At 35.8% G+C, this 17,672-nt stretch overlaps 3 protein-coding genes and 1 pseudogene across 4 annotated transcripts; 2 read left to right on the forward strand and 2 right to left on the reverse strand.

Annotated features, from left to right (window-relative positions):
- Nucleotides 1–4,622: 4,622 nt before the first annotated feature.
- Nucleotides 4,623–9,329, forward strand: tmem221 (transmembrane protein 221). The gene is made up of 3 exons (XM_052124478.1): nucleotides 4,623–5,068; nucleotides 6,625–6,710; nucleotides 7,652–9,329. Exons 1-3 carry the CDS (start codon nucleotides 4,779–4,781, stop codon nucleotides 8,143–8,145), a joined length of 870 nt encoding a protein of 289 aa, XP_051980438.1. The 5' UTR covers nucleotides 4,623–4,778; the 3' UTR covers nucleotides 8,146–9,329.
- On the reverse strand, nucleotides 6,836–11,334 carry borcs8 (BLOC-1 related complex subunit 8). 2 transcript variants are annotated; one of them, XM_052124484.1, is made up of 6 exons: nucleotides 11,218–11,334; nucleotides 10,837–10,949; nucleotides 10,531–10,595; nucleotides 9,796–9,903; nucleotides 9,339–9,424; nucleotides 6,836–7,550 (listed from the first exon to the last, which is right to left on the reverse strand). In XM_052124484.1, exons 1-5 carry the CDS (start codon nucleotides 11,252–11,254, stop codon nucleotides 9,361–9,363), a joined length of 387 nt encoding a protein of 128 aa, XP_051980444.1. In that variant the 5' UTR covers nucleotides 11,255–11,334; the 3' UTR covers nucleotides 6,836–7,550; nucleotides 9,339–9,360. The 2 variants fall into 2 exon arrangements, with proteins under 2 accessions (XP_051980444.1, XP_051980445.1); XM_052124485.1 differs by lacking the exon at nucleotides 9,339–9,424.
- Nucleotides 11,335–12,836: 1,502 nt separating this feature from the next.
- LOC127640997 (DNA-binding protein RFXANK-like) lies at nucleotides 12,837–13,698 on the forward strand (annotated as a pseudogene).
- On the reverse strand, nucleotides 12,997–16,142 carry nr2c2ap (nuclear receptor 2C2-associated protein). The gene is made up of 5 exons (XM_052124483.1): nucleotides 16,054–16,142; nucleotides 15,828–15,918; nucleotides 15,630–15,735; nucleotides 14,287–14,352; nucleotides 12,997–14,069 (listed from the first exon to the last, which is right to left on the reverse strand). Exons 1-5 carry the CDS (start codon nucleotides 16,089–16,091, stop codon nucleotides 13,948–13,950), a joined length of 423 nt encoding a protein of 140 aa, XP_051980443.1. The 5' UTR covers nucleotides 16,092–16,142; the 3' UTR covers nucleotides 12,997–13,947.
- Nucleotides 16,143–17,672: the final 1,530 nt, after the last annotated feature.

The raw sequence follows: 17,672 nt of genomic DNA on the forward strand, positions 1-17,672 counted from the left end.
TTGAGATTTAGAAGAGTATCTGTTATGTTAGAGGTTTGGGGGTTTCAATTATGGGGAATAGTGGAGCCTAAGCTAATGATGAGGACAGGTAGATGACACACATTAAATTGATTGCTCGCTTCATTAAGCAAATTCTGTGCTAGCCATAGCATAGTTGTTAAACTACACTCTGTAGTTGTAGTGCTTCCAACCAGCATGTAATTAGCATGCTAACGTTCACTTTCACTAGTTAGTGCATAAAAAATAAAATATTTATTTGAGGGGGCCTGGGTAGCACAGCAAGTAAAGAAGCTGGTGTCGCAAGTTCAAATCCAGGGCGTGTTGAGTGACTCCAATCAGGCTTCCTAAGCGACCAATTGGCCTGGTTGCTAGAAACGGTAGAGTCACGTTAAACTCCTTGTGGTCACTACATTGTGGTTCTCGCTCTCGGTGGGGCATGTGGTGAGTTGTGCGTAGATGCCGTGGAGAATAGCGTGAAGCTAGTAACGCACTTAACAAGCCACGTGATAAATTGCGCGGATTGATGTTCTCAGATGCAGAGGCAACTGAGATTTGACCTCCGCCATGCAGATTGAGGCGAGTCACTACGCCACCATGAGGATTTAGAGCACATTGGGAATTGGGCATGCCAAATTAAGGAGAAAATGGGAGAAGAATAAAAAAAAGAGATTTATTTGAGTAACATTGATACGGCTAATCTTGTTGAGTTTACTCAATTAAAATAGGTTCGTTCTACACAGTGTTTGTGTTGAAAGTACATAATAATTTTAAGTTAAGAAAACTAATTTCAAACATGTGAAACTACTGTCCACATTTCATTCAAGTTCATCCAAAGAGCTATATATTTTTTTCTGAATGTGTGTTGGGGATATAAAATGTACAAATTAAACTTATTTTGATCCCTCATTTTTAAATTGTTGTGCTATAACTGCTGACTTTAATTAGTCTAAAATAATCATGTTTATCTCTGCCTGCATCACCTTTGTCTACTGATGGACTGCAATCTTGAAATGGAATACATAGACTATCATTTAATTGCCAACAAAAGACTTCATCAGCCAACTAACAAAGGACAGTTGCATCTATGTGAACTTCTGCAGTTAATCCAGGATGGAATTCAAAGACATTTGTCGTAAAATGTAAAATATAAAAAAATTAGTTTTTAAAACACTGGATGCTTAATTTACAAATTTAAAACCATGACTTGTACTTTACGTAAGTAATATTGGCATTATATTCATGATGTTAGTCAGAGGGGAACTGGCCCCCACAGTGAGCCTGGTTTCTCCCAAGGTTATTAACCAACATCTTATGGAGTTCAGCTTGCTCACAGGGGTTCTAAATACAATTATTATTTAATTTAACTTCTATACACATTTTGCAATCATATTGAATGAAACTACACAATGATCACTTTAAGACATTATTGATATTACAGTTTGATTTTCATTTTTTAATGCATGATTTCCTGTAAAGCTGCTTTAAAACAATGTGTATTGCACAAATAAAAAGGACTTGACTTAATCGGCTATGATGAAATTATTTTTGGCCCATCGGATCTGCTTCATAATTTCATACATTTACCAACAAATTGCTGCATGCTTTAAATAATTAATACATTTTGGTCTTCTGAGAGTTGTTTGCTTGGTAAAATGCTTGCATTTAGTAGGCTAGATGTAAAGGATGTCTTCAGATCTCTGTAAACAGTGTCTTTACCATTGTTCACTCATCAGAGGACAACACTTGCATAATTTAATCTCAACAGGTATACGAGGGTTCATCTACCTAGTTGCCATTTAAAGCATAAATTGTTTTGATATTGTCATACTATTTATCAAAGCTAGAGTCTGTGACCCATTTTACATAAAGTGTACTGTACATGCCATAAAGTAGTTACCGCTATCATTTACTCATGAACACAGTGGCTTTAGTTTCCTCCTGAGACCTTAATCTGCATGTCATCTGATGCAAGAATTAGCAACCTCCTGCCATGTTCCCGATAGACCCTCTGCTGTGCAGCATCCCTCCTGCAGGAAGCTCGGTGCTTTTGGGAGTCCCAAAAGAATAGACAAAGGCCTTGATCTGTGCAAAATGGATGCATATAGCCAAAATCAGTGGGTCTCTCTTCTCAAAAATATGTCACAGGTCTTGATAGGGTTGTGGAGAGAAAGACCTGTACATACTCTACCTTTTGTTGTTGATGCCAAAGGCTGTGCATCCTACAGTACTTTGGAGCAAATTCACCTGTCACTTGGTAATATGGCTAATACTAATACTTTATTCAGGCCAGTGTTTGTTCCATGACTGGTATATGTATACATCCTGTTTTAAACAGCATTTTGCAATTGCATGCTGCTTTTATGACCTCATATTGATATAGAGACTTCATTTAATATTTATACTTTTTAAAAATCCATTTGTCACATCGCAATTAATTTAAAATTAACTAGAAAATTTTAAAAAGTAATAAAAAAAAGTGAGGGGGTTAACGAATGTAAATTAATTACAACTCTACGTAACTGTCTAGGCCTCATGTTAAATGAAGGAAACTCTGGAAAGTGTCGAGTTAGCCTACACAACTTCTTTTGTTTTTTGCTTTCCTGAAACTTCTCACTTCTGCTTTTGACAACAACAGTGGGTTGAAGTTTTGTGCATGTGGTGAGTCCCTCGGATTTAGAAATAGCCTTTCTGGTCAGCGTTCATTTTTAGGCAATTCTTTAGGTGATCTTTTTTTTAAAGAGTCAGGCTTATCGCGTTAAACACAGACCTTGAGTTCTCATCAGCCCATTCTGACCAAGAATAGCCCACCTGCTCACTCGGGGTTAAGGTAAGCGTCAATGCTTCAAAACCATGCAACCAAGCCAAAATGCAATGGTTTGGAGAAACAATCTATTAAAGGGATAGTTCACCCCAAAATTAAAATTCTCTCATCATTTACGCACCCTCATGCCATCCCAGATGTGCACAAACAAAGATTTTTAGAACAATATTTCAGCTCTGTAGGTCCTCACAATGCAAGTGAATGGAGAGAAAAATGCTGAAGCTTCAAAATGCACATAAAGGCAGCATAAAAGTAATCCATATGATGCCAGTGGTTAAATCTATATCTTCAGACGTGAAATGATAAGAGTTGGTGAGAAACAGTTAAATATTTAATCCTATTTACTATCAATTATCCTCCCTGCCAAGTAGGCGGCGATATGCACGATGAATGTGACTCATCAAATACATTCTACTATGTAGAATGTGAAAGTGAAAGTGGAGATTGATAGTAAAAAAGTCAAATCAATATCAAAATAATGTAACATTGTTCCTGAACATTGCTTCAGGTTAATATTTTAAGCATCCTTATTTTTTTAATATACATTCATTTACATTTTTATAATTATCTCTACTACAATCTGGGCCACTTTTAAACTTTTTAGTGATTTACATGCTCATTACATTAGGGAGAAGTTAATATATGTCTTTTGGATTGCCAAATAAGTATTGGAAGAGTAATAAATCACTTTGTTTAGGGCTAATTATGTCCATTGTTGCATGAAAAAGTTTTTAAAATGGGGGTTTTAAATCCACTATATTATGGTATCAAGATGGGTGTTATTATGTGGCTATACACTGTACAGTTACATATAATATTTGATTAAGCACAACATATGTGGCTACAACAGATGCTACAAAGATTTTACTTTTATGTTTGTACACTGTAAACCCTAAAGTTGTCATTACTTGAAATTTCAGGTTTTGGGTTCATTGAACATATTTATCTTACAAAATACACAGACTTATGATTTTAAGTGTTAATCACTTTTGAGTACAAAATTTGCTTTGTGATTAAACACATCATGTTTCCTTAGTTAAAGGGAAGTTTCAATTTAATATTAATAATAGTTGCAATTAAGGTTTTAGGTTTTAGCATTTTTGTAATATTTTTTTTTTCATGCTGCTTTGTTGCAAATAGCTGTTTTGTGTGAAGTCACCATTAGGGTGATCTGTGTCATTTGGTCAAGATGGACCCTGTTGAATAATTCTCTTTGTGCATATGCATTTAAAGTGCATTATGCATTTCTTTGGAGAATTAACTTGATTTAATGTCTGGCCTAGAATCAGCTATGATCTTTACAGCTTGAGCTGTGCTATTGTTTGGTTTAAAACAGAATCAATCAAGATCAGAATATGTGACATTTAAAGAGAATAATTGGAAAATCTGGTCATTTTCATTGATTACAAGTGCAAACTCACTTTTAAAATGTAATATTAATGGCTATTGTAAAAAGCAATATTGATTGCTACTACAATATGAATTGCTACTACATTTACTAAAACTATGCATTTGCATCCTCATTTATGATGATTTTGTCATGTACTACCAAAAGGGGTGTCAGTTTTAGATTTTTCCTCGTGTTTACACCTGTTGAATGTTCTGGACAGAGGAAAAAAAGGATCCCATTTTATTATGCTCCTTCCCATTATGTTGCGGGCATTGTTTAGGCAAATTAATCCAAATAAAAAGTATTTTGTTGCATGAGAAGTTTTAAATCTGGGGGATTTAAAGTAGATCACATGCCCAGTCTGAACAACAACACAGCGCGAGCGCACGCGCATTCCAAAGCAAGCCTCTCGTGCATCGTTTACGTGGCAAAAAAATTCAATAATATATCTAAAAAGCAGTAAATAGACCAAACGGAGAGGTAAAGCGGGAAACGTTTGTGCTGTGTTTGTGTACCAACTCTTCTTTTACAGCAACACTTTTATGGGACAAACATTCGCAATTGGTGATGACGCATTCCTACAGTCAGAGTTCTCTCATGGTGCTCGCCGTTTTAGGAATTTTATCCGCTATTATGTCCATATTATCGGTCATTTTGATTTTTCAGCTGCAAACGCAACAGGCTGTAATTAAGAAGTCGCTTTCTTTCATGTCGAGTGAGATTACGGCGGTGTTGATGCCTGTTTCTCCAGTCCTCTCAGTCTTGTCTCTGACGCTCAACTTGAGCTCTGTTGTCGTGTGTCTGCTCAACAGTTATTTCACTTCTGAAATGTGCAGAGAGGAACAAGATACACAAAGGTAAATGGAGAAGCTGACTATGTTGTGCATCAACCAATTAAAAATCTGTGTACAGTGTACCCCAAAAACTGTTTGGACACTTGGTCATTGCTTTAGATCTTAAATTGATTCAAGTGCCTTGATGTTAAAGATAGCAAAAGCACATTTTAAGCAAAACATTTCACTAAAAGAAGTTTGTTAGGTTTTAAATGACAAAACAAGAGCTGCTGTGTGAATTTGAGGGGAACTTTATCCATTAAAAATTACCGTGGGATCATTTGGTCTTGGCACAAATAGCCAAACAAAAGTTGGATGCAATGACATTCATACATTAAAAAAATATGGGGCCACTGTACGATACGGTGCAAGCACTTGTGAAAAATGTTGGATAGTGAGGATGTCTTACAAAAAATAATGCCATTATTAGTTTTCCTTTATTAATTATCATCCAAATCCAGTAAATATATAAAAAAAATGCTAAATGAATATTTGGTGTGGCCACCTTTGCCTTTAAAACAGCACCAATTCTCTTATAAATACACCTAGATAGGATTTTCCAAGCTTCTTGGAGAATTCACCACAGTTCTTCTATCTATTTAGGTATAGTATGGTGTAGTGGGCTAAAGCACTGATCTGGTAAGCAGAAGGTTGTTGGTTCGATACCCACAGCCACCACCATTGTGTACTTGAGCAAGGCACTTAACTCCAGGTTGCTCCGAGGGGATTGTCCCTGTAATAAGTGCACTGTAAGAGGCTTTGGATAAAAGCGTCTGTCAAATGCATAAATGTAAATGTATAAACAACCAATTATTCCCCACAAATTAAAAGTGTAGACAGTATCTTGCTCCTTGAAGGGATAGTTCACCCAAAAATGAAAATTATCATGCCATCCCAGATATGCTTGACTTTCTTCTGCAGAACACAAAGATTTTTAGAAGAATATCTCGGCGCTGTAGGTCCATAAAATGCAAGTTAATGGGGTCCAAAATGTTGAAGGTCCAAAAAACACTGAGGCAGCATTAACGGATTCCATACTACTCCAGTGGTTTAAAATCAATGTTTTCTGAAGAAATCTTATTGCTTTTGGGTGAGAAGAGACCAAAATATAACTCCTTTTCACTTTACATTTCAAGCTTGATTACATTTTCTTGCGCTTCATGTATGTGCAGAGCACTAGATGGAGCTAGGAAGAGTAATCAATGTTGAAATCATAATCACCAGGAGAAAGCTGATGTCAAGATTTATAGAGCAAATTGAGTTAAATTTTGGTCTGTTCTCACCCAAAACAGAATGGATCGCTTCGAAAGACATGGATTAAACCTCTGGAGTCTTGTAGATTATGATGCCTTTGTGCTTTTTGGACATTCAAAGATCTGGCCAACATTCACTTGCATTGTATGGAAATACAGAGCTATAATACTCTTCTAAAAAAATCTTAATTTGTACTCAGCAGAAGAAATAAGGTTGAGTAAATGATGAGAATTTTCATTTTTGTGTGAACTATCCCTTTAAACTTGTTTTATTCAAGTGGATAAAAGTTTGAAATCACAATTTCACTTCTTTGTTTGTACTCCAAGGGCTGATTGGTTTCTTTTGGATAGCAGGGCTGTCCGGCACGTGGCCATTGGGCTTTTTTGCCTTGGAGTGTCAGTTTATTTAGCTGGTAAGTATGTAGACCTACTGTACATAATTTTTTTTTTTTTAAATACAGTTGTGAGGGTAATTAAATGATGACCAACCACATACATAATGTAATAAAAAAGGTTTAATGATTACAGATATTTGTGGAGCATAGTTACATTAAACTGTACATGATTCATTGTGTGCACAATGTGTAACCAAAAAACCTTGCATTTCAAAACAGCTTATAAATATATTTATCCATCCTGATGTCTTTTATGCCTAAATGGGAAACATGATAAAAAAAAAAAAAGACCTTGTTTTTAACCAAGGCTTCATAAGGCTGAAACAAACTCTACGCAACTACGTGAAGGCAGACGCTTCTAGCAACGCAAGCTGGATTTCTTGTGTCGTTGCATTCCAAATTAAGTCAGACCGCAATTCATAACACAAACACAATTGTGCATTGCAATCTAAACGTTGCCACAAGGGGCGCTATAGTGGAAATTAGCTGGAACTTCTATGTAGCAACAGTTTGAGGACAACATTACTGAGCTGGTGAAATCAATATATTAATAACAACTTATCTGACTAATATAAAACTTTTAAAGGTAACTATCGCCCCCTTGAGTACTGAGGTTTGTGTAGCGCCAGTAACGCAAAAACGCACGTTATGTTCGTTCAACTGAACCACACGTTAGCAAAGCGTCAGCAAAGTGCTTGCATTTGCGTACTTGCAAAGTATGTTTCTGGCCTCACAGTCATCAATATGAGGAGGGTACACTAAAATTACTTCATTGTGCAAGCGAGTGCATCGGTTTATATCCCAGAGCTGTGCTTTTCTCCTCCATCCTTAACTGTGCAAGGATCCAAAGCTCTTTTCCTGTTGAAACAAAATATAGCAGTGTATATTCAAAAACATATTATGATTGAATCATACACAATCTCCATTTATTGACTCTGATTTGTCTTTTTCTTTCACAGCCATGTCCATTTACATGTTGCTGGTGTTTGAAGTTGAGACTGGAATAGCCAGCATGTGCGTTCTCTCTTCCGGTGTGCTCATCCTGCTACTTGTCATTATTCACTGCTTAATACAGGCCGCACACACAGCCAAACACTTCAGAGATGAACAGGCCCACACCATGTACCAAAATTACCCTGAAAGCAGTGCTGGAATTCGTACGTCGAACTTAAGCCTTACAGACAGTCCGTGGAGGCAGCACGGCTTAGCCAGTCTGCACAGGCATTTCAGCAACATTGAGCAGAACACTAAACAGAAAACAGAGTATCCACCATCCAATGGGCCTCACATTCACTCTAGTTATAGCGGTGACGGGAGTGGCCAAACGCACCGGACCCTTTCAACTGAATCGGGCCTGTTTCATGCCCAGGTGAATCCCTGGAACGGGGTCAACAGCGAGATGAGATCTGTACTAGCATGCAAGGCCACGGTCAAGGATTCCACATTAGTATGAATGGTGTCAAGATGGACATTATACGACATGTGGGTATATATACATATATATATATAGATCACGTAGACCCTGATCTGTGGCGATAGTTTTGCAAAATGATATTAAATAGGTTCCTTAGATGTATTGCGAAAGTTCCTAGATAAATGTCCGCTGAGTGGGGCTTAAAGCGATGAGGATTTAAGGTTAATGCTCAATTGACTTTCAACAGATCCTACCTCCCTACCCTAAAAGATAGTGTCTTAAAATGCAAATGTGATAAGAAAAACCACATTTTGTGGTGCTTCTATGACTAAATTCGGCTCACATGCACACTTGCATGCTCTACAGGACTACGTACTCAGTCCTGTGCAAGTGTAACACTACAATTTGATTGCACTAAACAAGCTTGTTAATGTATTCCAAACATTAAAATATATTTGTAAAAGTGTTTTGATGTCATAAGTTAGTATTTTGTGAGGGACAGGGTTAAAAGAGAGTGTGCTTAAACTGGTAATCTGCCGTTACACTCGTCAAAAACAGTCATTGCTGTTGTAGCAGCTCTAGTGTTCATTTCACCAAGAAACTGCTGTGATACGTACAAGCCATGTAAAATGTATTTAGAAAAAATGTATAGTAACATGTTGCTATGAGACCAGGTTGAACGTGCCCATTCAAAAACAGGCACCACAAACATTTTGTAAAATATATCTTAAGTGAATTGCCTTAGATTCTGACAGCCAATTGAAATTGAAAGCAAAATGTGAAAATCTGACTATATTTTTTTGTACAGCTAATATAAAACAAGTGTTTGCAAACCACGTACACTAACTGTTAAAATACAAGATAATATTTTCAAACTACTGTTGAATTATTATTGTAGATTTGTTACAAGATACAGTTCTTTTTATTTACTAAAAAGACGCAAGATGAAGGAGTTTTTTATATTCAATGCAATGTAGTACCTGTGATTTCTACAGACAAATTAAAGTATACAAATTAATAGGAGTTGAAACATGACACTTAAATTCCACATACCACATAGTAATTCAATTAAACATGAGGCTGAGTACAAACTGGCAATTGTAATGTCTCTTATATGTCTATTACATACTTAAATAGCATGTCAAGTTTTTTTTTAAATCTGAAGAACAGATGGACTGGCAATTTTGTTTATTGCATGCTTAACCTAGAAAAATGCCTAAAGAAACACCAACCTTGGCAAAAGATTTCCATGAGTCAAGGTGGAGTGACTGAAGCATGTGTGGGTGTCTCATTTGGATTAATTGCAGATTTCACACCACTGAAGCAGCATGCATGTTTAGAAACAGAAAGAAATGAAGCAAACAATCAAAGAAAAATGAAAGAATTCCAAAATAATGTCACACTGAAATTTAGCAATAAAATTGATACATCAAGCTACTGAAAAAGTGAAAGCAGTGAAGTAGCAAAACTATTTGATGTGAAGTACATATGAGAAAAGCAAGAATGAGAATGCATCACAATGTTTAAAACATGCCTTTTTGAAAACAATATGTGTTTAATGGGTCCATTTATGCAGACTAGTAACTGATACAACAGTTTTGAAATATCGAAACAGGCCAATCAATGTTCATGGATGGTGACTCTAATGTTGTTATGGCCAGTACAGTAATATGAACTCATGTCCTCTACCTGCGTCCCTGTGAGTTGCTGATCTGTTCCTTTAGTGAGATTGCTTGCCGGAGCAGTCCGTCTATGTTCTTGAAATACTGGCTACTATTTGTCATACTTTTAACGGCACTGACAACACAGAGAAAGACATGACACATAAGAAACCATGTTAAAATATATATTTATAAATACAAGACCCGGTTTATTTAATACAACTCATAAGAAAGCACACTGCAAAAATAACACTAAAGCATTTATAAATACTGAAATCCCTGCTTATTCAATGCAAATCACAAGTAAACAGATTTATAGTTTACACAAAGTATTTACAAATATAAATACTAAAATATTGATAATACTATAAATATTAAAGTATTTAAAAATACAGAAGTCCCAGTTTATTCAATGCAAGAAGTAAATATATTTACATGATATATCTAAATATTTAAGTATGTATACATATAAATAATATTTATAGTATTTGTATAACTATTTTAGTAAAGTATTTATAAATAGAAATACTAAAATATCCATAAGCACTAAAGTCACTGTTTATTTAATGCTAAATCATAAGAGAAAAATGTATAAATACTAAAATATTTGTTTATTGAATGCAACAAGAAAACATATTTAAAACAAAAGTATTTATACTTAAAGTCCCTGTTTAATGCAAATAAGTAGAAAACATTTAAAATAAATAAGCTACCACAGTATTTATAAATACTAAAGTCACGGTTTATTTAAGGCCAATCTTACCTGCATGCATATTCAACAGAGTATATCGCTCCTTGGCTTTGTTCCTCCCAACTCTGCATGTCAGTCTACAAACAAAAGGGAAATAATTTGCACACTATATCATATCATTTTTAAAGTGTCACATTTCCTATACCACAACCATACTTGGAGGTTCAACTTCAATATTTAGTACATTTAATATAAATCATTACAAATATATTTCATAATAAACAATAAAAACAATTTTAAGAGGGTCAAAATGTCTTTCTCTGTAATTAGTAGGCAAAACAACATTACTGAATAACATTGAAGTACCAGTTAATATACCTTGTGTTGCACCAGCTCTGGTAAGGACCTCCTGACATGCTCTTGTAATCTATACAACGCTATAGACGGTTCATTGGCCAACACATACATACTCTCTGTGAATTTATCAGTCACTGAAGGACAGATAAATAAAACGATAATCAATACATTTTCTTTAGGATCATTACACTGATTCGACTGTGATCACAAATCATGTTATTACAAATAAACATTTAAATATTGTACCACTTTGGTATTATTTGATTAACTGTCTGATCAATGCAAATTTTAAATATTAAGAAAAAGGATAACGATTATTGATCAAATATGATGCAATCACATTATATTTACAAAATGTGTATGTGCCAACACACATCAGAAATTTAAATCTAACCATTGTACCTCGTTTTACTTTCAATTGCATTTCTTGATCGTCCATTTGATCAAAATATATATAAAAAACAAATGCTCGATATAATTTTCCTCCGGTATTATCAAAGCGCCGCCGTGCTGTTTCCCTTGGCACGTGCAACCAAAATATCCTCCGGAATGAAACAGGGGCCTCATAAATCGTGCCTAGCCACTTAAAAATATTTTTTTCAACCGGGATGAAATTAAATATTGCTGGCAAAAGTCGAATAAATATTGTCATAAAAGTACTGTACGGTTTCATACTATGATATATGACCCATGAAACATATGTGTCATGCGCGTGTTGACACATTCGTGTATCCCATTTAACTTTTACAAACGAATCAGGAAATAAAAGCAGTAAACGATCTTACAAGCCATTAAGTGTGATAAAAAAAACCCGACAATAGCCTACTCTTAAGATATCTGGGTGCATAAATTGAAAAGAATCGCAGGCAAGTTACCCATTTGATTTGATATTGACATTCAGTATCCAGAATTATACATTATAGTTTGAGATTACCTTGACTAGTTTTACTTAAACTCTATATTTTCTCATTGTGTGCTTTTTAATGCAGGTGAAATGGTCAGATATGGAAAAAGACTTGACGAGACTGCATTCTCGACCACTCTGATTAATAAACATTGTGGGAATGAGGTCACAGTCCAACCCGCAACTTTGATAATGAGTCCGCCATCTCCAGCACAGCAGAACTTTTGTTCAGTTCCTACAGAAAATGTACATAGCCTATTAACCATAACTGGCCGAATACCATAGTTTGGTACCATAGTGTTTTCTCCCATTCTGATGATTGATGTGAACATTAACTGAAGATCCTCCTGACCCCTATGCCACATAATTGGCTCATTAGAAAATAGCATGAATAAGTAGATCTACAGGTGTGCCTAATAAAGTGGCCAATTAGTGTATATTAGAGTATCAGTACGTCATTTTTGTAATTGCGGATTTCATATGACAAAAATGTATAATGAGAGATTGCACAAGTAGAGACACATCTAGTCAAAGGTACCGATGGCACTTTCCATTAAACTGAAGAAACCACTGTTTAAATGTTGCTTACACAATAGATGAAATACATTCACTGAGCACTTTAATAGGAACGCTATGGCCCGGCGTGGTCTTCTGCTATTGTAAACCATCTGCCTCAAGGTTCAAAGTGTTATGCATTCTGAGATGCTATTCTGCGCTACAATTGTACAGAGTGGTTATCTGAGTTACCATAGCATTTCTGTCAACTCGAACCAATCTGGGCATTCTCAGTTGACCGCTTTCATCAGCAAGGTGTTTCCATCCACTGAATGGCCGCTCACTGGATGTTTTTGGGACCATTTGGAGTAATCTCTCAAGATGTTTGTGAAAATCCCAGGAGATCAGCAGTTACAGAAATACTAAAACCAGCCCATCTGGCAACAACAATCATGCCATGCTCAATCATCGAGATAATTTTTTTTTGGTGAACATTAACTGAAGTTCCTGACCCGTATAGGCATGATTTTATGCATTGCTGCCACATGATTCGCTGATTAGATAATCGCATGAGTAAGTTTATAAGTGTACCTAATAAAGTGATCAGTGAATGTATAGGTGTATGGTTGCTCTCGTAGATGACTCCGTGTTAAACCATCAAGACAAGTGGGGTTTCACACCACTGATGTGTGCTGCTGCATTTGGAGAAATAATGATGGTGGAGTTTCTTCTACAGAAAGTGAGGAAGACACTGATATTATAGCAGTTTAATGAGTTGAAAAAGTGTTTTATTGTTTTATTCAATCAGGGAGCCAATCCAAAAACAATAGCTTGGGAACGAGAAAGTGCCTTTTCTTTGGCCAGTGCTGGGGGGGGGGTTTGCAGATATTGTCAATGTTCTCTTAAAACAGGACGTTGACTCCTATGATTGGGTATGTATAATTTCATTGTTTTACATTATGTAAATATTAATAATAAAAATAAACCAAAAAATAAATAAAAATGAAACAGTCTTAAAGATTCACAATCATCCTGGCTTTCTAAAACAGAATGTTGGGACACCTTCTCTACGCAGTTTGGGGTAATCACATGAAATGCATTGAAGCTCTCTTAAGTAATTATTTTAAATTTGTCATTCATTGATTGTGCCTTTGATGAGAAATTAAAGTAACTATATATAGGATGTGGGACAGATATCACATTTGAAGCACTCTTGATATAGCCCTGTAGCTCTTGCTGTTGCACTGGGCCACAAAAAAGGCAAGTATCAATCATCACACTGAAAACAAATTAACCACTTTGATTTATGTGTTGAAGATAAGAAAATACATCAGTACTGGATTGTTGAATCTACCAATTCTTTTGCAGTGCAAAAACTTCTTGAGGAACACATTCTTAAACGGTTTTGGGGACCAGTTTCCGTATCAGAAGCACAAGACTGCTCTTTAAAGGCCCTGGTTTCAACTCTAATCTTAAAAAATTGATCAGTGTAATTTAAAATGAGAGAAAGATAAAAGAAATACAAATTCCAGACCACAATCTGTGTTGACCTGAAAAGGCATGTGAATATATTCAAAACCTCTGTAGTACAATGGATGTGATGAGAAAATGTATCATCAGTAGGTGGGAATAAATTCCAGGTCCAGAGGTGAACACAATCTCTCCATCACCAAGCGGAAAAAAGTGGTTGGCATTCCCTCCTCTTCTTCCTTTTTAATCCTTTTCTCAAAACATTACAAAACCTTTTCCCCCAGGATATCCAAAGTGTAAACAATTATTCTTCCAAAAAAGTCAGCACTGTTCTCAAACACTATTTTAAGTCTCTGCACCAAAGGGGCATCTTGAATGGGAAAACTGTGGGTGAAGAATCAAGGATTTGATAAGCTTGGGATAGATACAAGACTTTGGCCTGGAATGGAGAGGAAAGCTAATTTTAAAAAGACATTGAACTGAAAATGCTCACTGACTTTGTTCAGCTGACAGTCATTGCAGATAATTCCATATTACATAATGGCAGTAGCAATTTGTAAAGCTAAATATTGTATATTTCAGTAGAAACACGTAGAAGGATATTTGTAGACAGTTGTTGTCCTCTGGATAGAAATCTAAAATAGGTTTAAAATCCTCTTTATCACCTCCTGTAGAAGAATATTTAGATGAAGTTGATGATAGCACATGTACATCACTCAGACGTCTATTTTGTGCGTGTTTACACCTGGAAGACGTATTGTTTGCTCCTCTGCAATAGGTCTAAAAGATGTTTCCTCTCAGATGTCAATAAGACATTCCACAGATGTCTTTGAGATGTTTATGATTTATAATGTTTGTAAATCTGATCTTTTTAAAATGTTAAGCAGATTTTAATTATATTGTGATGCTTTCCAGATGAAAAAAATCAAAAACAGACATCGGAGTTGTACGTGTCCTATCTTTGGAGTTGTAAGACAAGCCCTTCAGCCCAGAGATGAATCATACATATGTAATTTGAAGCAAAATAATAAATACAAATAATTAAAAAAGGTACAAGACTGTGTGCTACTTTTATGAAGGAATTAACCAATTCCATAAAACATCATGAATGGCGATCGAATCAGCAATGACAAATATAAAGAACATTAAATCTCCATATAGTTAAGAAAAATAAAGTTTACATTATTTAATAAACAGCCAAGTAAAAAAAAAAAGTTATTATTAGTAATAAACGTACATTAATATAATGAATAAATATTTTGAATAAAATGTCTGACTCCACTACTTCGCAATGCTGCGTGGGAGAGGGCATTTAACTACTGATAGTCATCTTAAAGAGCAGATTTACAAGAAGGCCTCAGACAACTGCTGAATGTCTTATTGACATCGGAGCGGAAACATCTGCAGATGGGAAAAAAATCTTCCAGATGTCACAGAGATTTTCATCTGGAAAGCATCAGAATCTACTTAACATCTGCTGAACATCTTATTGACATCCAAGACATACATCACCCAGACGTCTATTTTATGAGGGCGTTTACACCTGGAAGACTCTTGCAAGACTTTTTTTTTTTGGTTTGCTCCTCTGCAATACATCTGTAAGTTGTTTCCTCTCGGATGTCAATAAGACATACAGATGATGTCTTGGAGATGTTTATGATTAAGAATATTTGTAAATCTGATCTTTAAGATGTTTGTTAGATTGTGATGCTTTCCAGATGAAAAGATCTAATACAGACATCTCGTAGATGTATGTCTGCATCTGGGATATTATTAGACGTATTGCAGATGAGCAAACAACATAAAAAAAAAATAAGTTTTACAGATGTAAACACATACACATCAAATAGACGTCTTGGTGAACAACCTCGAAGTTCATGGTACAGTATGTGTTGAAAAGGTTATGATAACAGTCATAAGAAATTTTGTTTGTGTTGACAAAGACCTTTTAATCTGCAAGATTTCCCTGAAAATCCTCCTTGGAATTGTAGTCTGAGTTCTGATACTTTCACAGCCTGTGGGAACTCCACGATAACCCACTGGGATTCTCCCTAGTAGAGCACATAAACATAATAAATACAGTGGAAAACGACAAGTATTTTTAAGGCAACGTTAAAGCACGCATCCGGCTGTGCAGTATTACCTGGTCAGAATTCCAGCACGTCTCCTCATTGGAATCGAACATAAACTTTTTACCGAATTGCTTGACATCTCTGTTCAGCACAGAGCTCACCCTGTATGACAAAAACGACATATACATTTGTGGAACCCACTAAAATAATACAGCTAATAATGCGCATTACATAACAAATATATGTAATATGAAACGAGGCACGTGTTTATATGTTGTTAACCCACGCTTCCCCTACCTGCTTTGCGTCTGGTTACAAATCAATGACGCTGCCATCTTTTCGTCGACCTTTGAACTGTGGGCAACATGGAGGCATGTCGGATTCAATGTGCGCTGTCATGAGTTTTCGCACATGCGCAGTACTAATCGTGTTTCCTGTACGGATCGAGTAGTGACATGCGCAACTGCCTTTTATACCGCTAGATGTCCGTGTCACTCCTCTGCTTCTGCGTGGAACGCAAGGCTAGTTTGTGAAGAGTACAGAAATAAACACACCAAAATGTACTGAATTTGGCCCATTTCGTCCTCAATTCATAAAGAACAAGGCTACATTCCAGGTAACGTGTTATCAGCTATTTAGACTCTCATCCTGTCCATTTCTTATAAACCATCCTTAATTTGAAGCTAATATAGAAACAAATGAATAAAGTTTAGACCTGTTCAAACTATTCCTTGATAGCACAAGTTGATGTATGTGTTTACATCTGGAAGATGTACAGTACTGTGCAAAATTCTTAGGCACATAAGATGTTTCACAAAATCATTTGTCTTAAGATGGTTATTTATATCTTCAGCTTTAGTGTGTAAATAGGTCATATAAATGTTAGACTCCCAAACATTAATTTTGCGAATATAAAAGATTAGAATAGAAGAACAGGGAGCCCTGTAAAGATGTCATGGCCCCCACAAAACCCCACACTGAATATCATATCAGTCTGAGATTACATAAAGAGACAGAAACAACTGAGACAGCCGAAATAGACAGAAGAACTGTGGTGAGTTCTCCAAGAAGCTTGGAAAATCCCATCTGCCAACAACCAAGAAAAACTGTTTCCAGGTGTACCTAGGAGAATTGGTGCTGTTTTGAAGGCAAAAGTGGTCACACAGAATATTGATTTAGCTTTTTTATGTTTACTGGACTTTGTATGACATTAAGTGATAAATGAAAACGATTTATGGCATTATTTTTGAAGACATCCTCACTATGCAACATTTTTCACAAAATATTTGTTAAACCAACATAGACACAATGATTACAATTTCTACAAATTTGATGCAATTGGTTTAAACTAGAATTTAAAATTTAAATTCTTATTTGCCTTATTATTATGGCCTTATTTGAGCAAATGCAATGAGATTTTATTTGGCGTGCAGAGGTTGTCTGGAGTTAATTCGGTTGTAGGTGTTATACTGGTAAATAGCCAAACTCTGTGTGTACAGAACACAATAAAGCACAGTTAGAATGACAACCGTATTTAGCTGCAGTGTGTATGTGGCCCTTGTGTAATACACCAAGCATGAAGAAGCCTTTTTTCAGTTATTGTTTTGTGTTGAAAATCATTGCACAAAGGATCATTTATGGATGGGATTCCTTTTTGCATGTTGTTGGCTGATACGGTATTCACAGCCAATCAATTATTCCGAATGCCATTTGATGTGCCACAAGGCTTGCTCTGGAGCTATTAGTGATGTGTCTGCACCGTTCCCTGTTTTGGGCAAGCCTCCGCACCAGAATTTCCTGCATCAATATTAACAGGACTCGTAATTAAACCATTTAGGAGCAAAACATTTGCACAATATGCTCAGCTGCTTCCGTTATAAAGTGAAAATGCAGTCGTGTGTCATTTATTCACTTAC

The sequence above is a fragment of the Xyrauchen texanus genome, chromosome 50 (genome assembly GCF_025860055.1).
Source record: "Xyrauchen texanus isolate HMW12.3.18 chromosome 50, RBS_HiC_50CHRs, whole genome shotgun sequence".
In the NCBI taxonomy this organism is placed as follows: Eukaryota; Metazoa; Chordata; class Actinopteri; order Cypriniformes; family Catostomidae; genus Xyrauchen; species Xyrauchen texanus.